Genomic DNA, 6,872 nt, shown 5'->3' with positions numbered 1-6,872 from the left:
TCTTATTTTTTATTATAATTATTATTATTAATTTATTTATTGAGATGGAGTTTCGCTCTCATTGCCAAGGTTGCAGTGCAATGGCGTGATCTTGGCTCACTGCAACCTTTGCCTCCCAGGTTCAAGTGATTCTCCTGCCTCAGTCTCCCAAGTAGCTCGGATCACAGGTGTGCACCACCACGGTGAGCTAAAGTTTTTTGTATTTTTATTAGAGACCGGGTTTCACCATGTTACTCAGCCTGGTCTTGATCTACTGACCTCAAGTGATCCACCCATCTCCGCCTCCCAAAGTGCTTGTTTCTTGTTCTTTAAAAGTCACCCTTTTGTGGCTTTTTATTTAAGGCAAAAATTATTATCCTTTGATTCTAACCTACAAAATGATTAATAATGGCTATCAAACATTCAGCCTTTACAACATGTTAAGGGACACGGTGCAATGGGCCTCATCAGCCTTCATAACAACTCCCTGAGTCCAACCCCACAGGCCCCACTCACAGACGGGGCACAAAGACAGAGAGCAGCGGGCAGACCTGAGACGCGCAGTGGAACCTTCTGATGCTCTTCCCTGATCTGCACAGTGGCTGGTGCCACCCACAGCTCTCCATGTGTCCCTCCTGTCTGCCCTGACTGCAGCAAGCTTTGGGGAGGCCATTTGTGCTCAGAGGGGATGCGAGATGGCAACACACGTGAAGCCAGCATGGGAATGTCTGAATTTCAGGGAAAAACTGCTTTTCAGAAAGCAGCTCTTATTCTTTCATCAGACAACATTCCTTTGCCTGCGAAGCCCAGAACATCCTCCTCCACCTGAAATCATTCCTCCCTTGAGGATGCAGCCTGAGTTTCACTCTTGCGGGACACGCTGTCCCTGACATCCTCTGCCTCTGGCTGGAGGCAGCATCTAGTCTACTCCCTGATAATGTCCCCACGTTGCATGCAATGACAGTCATTCTTAGAGGCCTGCACTGCCCAGAGAGGCTGTGTTGTTTGCCATTCAGTGTCCTTGAGGCATGACCTAGGCTCTCCTAGGTGAACCTGAGGGACAACAACAGACAGAGATTTGTGGAAGGGACAGCTCTGGACAGACCAAGAGCGTTCGTGCCAGGCGTGGAACTCACTTTTGCAGTTCAGATACCCTCAGGTCTCCAATGCACCCCAGGAGCCAATCGAAAACAGTGGACTAGAAAGCTCAAGGCCAGCTGCGATGCCTAGACCATTTGGTCGAATATGGACCCATCACCCATGAGTAAAGGAAAAGAGAAGCAAAATCAGGATGAGAAAATCAGGACTTCTCAGGTGCAGTCAGAGGAGAAGATCCAATTCTTAGAGGAAGTCAACAGAGAATCCCCAAAGGCTACCCCAGCTCCACAGCTCATCTCCCCATCGGAGCATGACAGCAGGAAGCCTTCGCACTTGGTTCCTCTCACAGACATGAGGAAGTTGCATAGAAGGCCCTTTCGAGGTGGTTTGGGACTGATTAGGAGAGGAGTGTGGTTCACCATTCGACTTGGTTCTTTTTCTGAGTGATGCACAGCATTTTAATTCTCAAGCTAATCTTTGATTAACATCCAGGAAATTTGAGCCTTTTAATTAAAAGAAATGGAAGGTTTAAAAAGAAAATAGGTCAATGGGCCTTTCTGAAAGGTGGTCCCAGTGAAGCTAAAGGCTTGCTTTGGAATTTTCAGGTTCCCCAGTGTTAATAGAATTTAGATCACATTGAGAATTTAGATCACGGGAACAGAAAGCGCTGTCCTTTTTCACTGACCCAATTTGAGAAGTAAAAATTGATCAGCAGACCAGCTGGGCATGCAGACATAGACCACAGCATTTGCATGGACTGTTAAGAGTGTTATTCACAGCTTCTGGCAGAGGAGCTGGGTGCTTCCCTGCATCCAAGACGGCGTGCTTGCAATGAAGGAACCCCTGCCTTCATCACCTGTGCGTGAGAGAGACCTGTTACAGCCTCCAGGGGCGGGGTGAAGCCAGGTAGGAAAATGCATCAGGGCGGAGGGGGGGTTTGTAAGAACATCTGTCAACTCTGCTGCTTAGTAGCACTGTTCCCTGAATCTGTGGAGGGAGGGAGGTAGTGATATGGAAACAGGAATTCCAGGGCCTCTTAACCGTATTCATATTCTGCATTTCCTCCTTCCATTGCCAATGAACTATAAAAAAAAAAAAAAAAAATGTGTGTTACTAAGATTTTAAAAATTAAGATGTAATTAACATAGGATGCATGCACAGCTCTTAGGTGTATAGTTTCACGTATAATATCCATGCAAACATCAGCCTGATCAAGCTCTATGACTTTTCCATGACCCCAGAATGTTCCCTCATGCCTCTTTTTGGGGAGATTCTCTTGAGAAGAAAGTGTGCTCTGTTCTGATTTCTCTCACCACAGCTTAGCCTTCCCTGCTCTGCAACTCCATATGCATTCGATCCTACAGTGTAGACTCTTTGGAAGCTGGCTTGTATGGCTCAACCCATTGTTTTGAGACTCATACGTGGTATTGTGTGTATTCATGGCTTATTTTTTTTTATCACTGAGTAATGGACATTCTCCAGTTAGACCACAGCTGGTTAAACCATTCACATTTTGATGGGCATGGGAAAAGAAAATTTAGAAGACACTATAAAGGGGAAGAATAAAAACGTATTTTGAGTCAGAATTAATACATTCATTGCACGGATGTTTGTGAAATGCCAGTGCTCTGCTAGAGCTTGTGCTTGGCACTGTGAGTGCAGCTGTGAAGGGAACAGTCAGGCACCGGGGCTCATGCACTTGGACCTAGGAGGAGATGCAGATTATGAACAAGTAAACAGATACATGGCCAAGATGATTTTAGATTGTGATAAATTCTCTGAAGCCAATTCTTTTATGAAAAATAAACCAAAGATTACATTTTTAGGACAGATATTTTGGTAGAGTAGATTTAAAAAAAAAAAACAAAATTGCTATTAAGATCACGAATATGATAAAAATTTGCGTCAATTTGTGATTTTTCTGCCTTAAACATCTTTATTAACCAGTGAGTCCAGGGTAAAGTGTGAAATCCGCATCTCACATTGACTCTTTCTTCCTTGCCGTGTGTTTTCCTAAGTTTCTTTCCTCTTAGCCTATTACCTCTTGGTATTACAGATACATTTGTAGTTGTTCAATGGAGATTTCATAAAAAATAAAAATCCTGGCTCAGAGAAAGAAAACTAAGAAACATGTGCTGTGGGATTTGAATTATTTCTTGCTAAAACAACCACCACCCTCCCTCTATGCAAGATTCTTGACACAAATATTTTCAAAGGAAGCGATTTCCCTCCTTTCACCATGGGCTGTCTCTCTACAGTCGGCATTGTTCAGAAAGAGGAAGAAGGAGGCACAGGGAAATACTTTAGCATTCTATAATAAAGTAGTTCATGGCACAATTAAAATGATGTAGTAGAACAGTAACATGATATGCTGAATTTAAATAACTGAAGCTGATTAAGGAGGACGTCAGAATTAAATGCTTGATGGAATTGACATAACAGATCCAAGATGGCCTCTCCATGTTTCAGCGGAGAGATGGTGCCAACCATTGATATTTTCCAAGCAAATTTGTTGATAGATAAAACATTTTTATAGACTTTCCATTATTCCTTGTAGCCATCAGCTTTTAATTTTCTCTTTCTAGTTAATATACTTGTGTATAATTTAAACAGAAAACTGTTCTGTTTCATCATAAAAGATTTGCCTATTACTTTGGGTGTGTAAATCAAGCGGACAGCACAACATTCTTGAACTTGTTTTTTAAGGCATTTGTTGACAACAACAGAAAGGAAGATCACAGACACCGCCAATAAGCGTGGACATCAATTATTTTTTAATTGTATAGGAGTACAGTACACTAATTAAAACTAGTATATCTTGCAATGCCAAAGGCAAAATTAATTATTAATTTTTATTAATATTCAGAAGTAGCACAAGGAATGCATTAATAAAGATTTGGTGGTTGTGACTGAGATCTTGTTTAGCTTTATATTTTAGAAAAAAAAAAAAGGTTTTCTGGCTCAATCTGAATAAAAAGAAGCTGGCACCGAAGGGATGATCTTTATTGAAATGGAATATGCTCACCAGAGTGGGTATTTAGTGACAGAAGATGAGATGTGGAAGGAGATTATGTGAAAACCCCAAATGCTTGTCTATAATAGTTTGACTTGACAACTCTACAATCACCTGCAAAATTGTTGTTGTTACCTTCGATACTTTTGGTTATTAAATTGAGTATTTTAGTTAAGCCATCTTGAGTTGACATTTAATAATTCATTTAGGAGCTGTGCACAGAATATTATCCAGCTCACCAAATCCAAGATGAACAAAATTAGTTTTGTGCACTAAAAAGATTTTGACAAGACTCTCTCCTCCTCCCCTCCCTCTCCCCTCCTTCTCGTCTCCTGTTCTCCTCCTCTTCTCCCTCTCCCTTCCCAGCCTCTGCTCCTCTCACAGTTAGAAGCAAGTCTGTAAGGCTTTCTTGTCCTACAGGGCAAAAACGGAAGCACATTTATAGTTTTTAGGCTAGGGTCTTTAAGCCCATCTAGGCGCAGTCCTAAAACCGTGTAGGACATAGATAGGTCATTAATCTGTGCTTGCTTTTCTGCAACTGATGGCCTCTCATTTTTAGCAGCCTCTGATTTGAGATCTTTCATGCCCACTTCCTTGAGAAACAATTTTGCCTTTGTAAAGTCTGTACCAGTAAAATCCTTCAATGAAACCCAAAATGTCGACACAGCCAGTGGGAGGGCTGCCTGTGGACACGTCGGCTGGTCAGCCGCAAGCTCTGATACCCCGGAACACATGTCCATTCACCCGGGTGGGCGGCGGTAGAGCCGTCAGACCCACATCCTCCTTTGCCTACCATGTGGGGAATGCTATGCCTCGCACAGCTCAATCCTGCATGTTCGCGAATCTTCAGGGGTGAAAAGGAGAGGAACAGAGCATTCACAGCTACAATGAAGCTATAAGCAGTTGTAGGCAAAACTGTATGGTACAGCATATGCACAGTGCATGCCTTCCCTTCACACCTCGGAAGGCAGCAGGACTCCCCGGCAAGCGCAAGCTGTCACCATTCCCTTGGGAAGGCAGCTCTCTGAAGAATACTTCTTCCACCTGATGGTCCACCTTCCAGAATGCAGCTCCTGGGAAACAGCATCAGGCCAGTCTGGGAAGGCATGTGTTTCCTCGGATGTGTTGGAACCTTTCCTCTGAAAAATAGGAAGAAAAGTGGATCTGATATCATACTAGCAACCTCTCTGATGGGACTCACATGCCTGAGGGTAAAGGTGGTCATGCAGTCAGAATCAGCATTGACTCCAGATAAATGCATGGCCATGTTGGGTCATTTCTTCCCGTCGGAGTTTAGAGGGGGGTGAAGGAGGCTGGCTTCATCACACCATAGTGTGTGATGCACCAGCTGCCTGCAGGTGATGTTGAAGACAGCCAGGTGATCTCTGACTCCTAGGACTTTAAATGCTTGGCAGCTCATATCAAGAGAGGTTACTGTCTTGCCTTGTTTTTTTTTTTTTTTTGTTTTTTGTTTTTTTTTGTTTTTGTTTTTGTTTTTTTTTTTTAAATTATCCCTCCAAAATCACAGAGATAAATACTGCAATGTAAGGCAGCCATTAGTGAGACATTATGATGAGCTGGTTTACAAAAAGGAGTTTTCATTCATTCATTCAAACAACGAATACTTTTTGAGCACCTACACTATTCTGGGACTTTTGCTAGGCCTGGGGGATTCCAAAATAAATATGAAAGGTAAGTGTATGAGTTAGTTGTTGCTGCATAACAGACAGCCCCAAAACTTGTGGACTTAAGCAGCAATCCTGCATTACTACCTGGGTGTCTATGAGTTGGCTAGGACTTGGATGATCTAGAATGGTCTTGACTAAGCAGCTCTGCATCTGGGATTGTTAGGGTGTCTACCATGTCTCTTTCCACCTGTCTCTCACACTTTTTGGACCAGAGAGGTAACTGGGGCATGTTCTCTGCATGGTGGTATCAGAGGCATGAGAGGGTCTACTGAAACCCAAGGGCTTCTAAATGCCTCATCCAAAATTGGCACCCTCCTGTCTCCATCTACATTCCATTGGCTAAAAGTAAATCATATAGCCAACCTCAGAGCCCAGAGTCAGAGAAGCATATGCCACCCGCGATGAGGCCACAGCAAGGGTGTGGATGCAAGAAGGTGTGATGGAGGTCAACAGTGACACCTACAGTGGGAAGACATCATTTCCTATTCTTCATGCTGCTGATGGGCACAGGAATGGTGTTTTGGTCCACTAAGGCTGCTTTAACCAAATACTATAGACTGAGTGGCCCACAAATGACAGGCATTTATTTGTTACATTTCTGGAGGCTGGGAAGTCCAAGACCAAGGTGCTGGCAGATTCAGTGTCTGGCGAATCAGTTTTCTGGTTCATAGATGGTGACTGCTTGTTGTGTTCTCACATGGTGGAAAAGAAAAGAGATCTCTCTTGGGCCTCTTTTATAAAAACACTAATCCTATGCATGAGGACTCCATCTCCATGACTTAATCACCTTCCAAAGGCTCCACCTCCTAAGGCCAACACCTTGGGGGTGAATTTCCTTATAGGAATTTGGGAAAAACACAAACATTCAGATAGTAGCAAATGATGACTTCTGCCCTGAAAGTATTGGGGGAAAAATTCCCACTCCATTTCCTCTTTCCTGAAGGACAGCTGCTGGGAAGGGTGAAAAGAGTCTGATGTCTATGGGTGTCTTAAGCTATGAAAGATTTGCTATTCCCTGTGGTCTTCCTCAATTTTTCCTTTAGGGACCACAGGGGAAAGATGCTCTTGGCTTCTGCTTCCGTATGGCAGATATC

The 6,872-nt window shown here is 43.3% G+C and overlaps 1 protein-coding gene across 1 annotated transcript; it reads right to left on the bottom strand.

Moving 5' to 3' along the window:
- Positions 1-2,708: 2,708 nt before the first annotated feature.
- Positions 2,709-5,538, bottom strand: LINC03103 (long intergenic non-protein coding RNA 3103). The gene is given in 4 exon segments (XM_011765350.3): positions 2,709-2,739; positions 4,619-4,773; positions 4,776-4,983; positions 5,296-5,538. Coding segments are annotated over 4 exon segments (456 nt in total). The 5' UTR covers positions 5,358-5,538.
- Between the last annotated feature and the right edge of the window lie 1,334 nt (positions 5,539-6,872).

The sequence above is a fragment of the Macaca nemestrina genome, chromosome 20 (assembly GCF_043159975.1).
Source record: "Macaca nemestrina isolate mMacNem1 chromosome 20, mMacNem.hap1, whole genome shotgun sequence".
Taxonomy (NCBI): Eukaryota; Metazoa; Chordata; class Mammalia; order Primates; family Cercopithecidae; genus Macaca; species Macaca nemestrina.
This window is presented reverse-complemented; position numbering and strand designations above follow the sequence as displayed.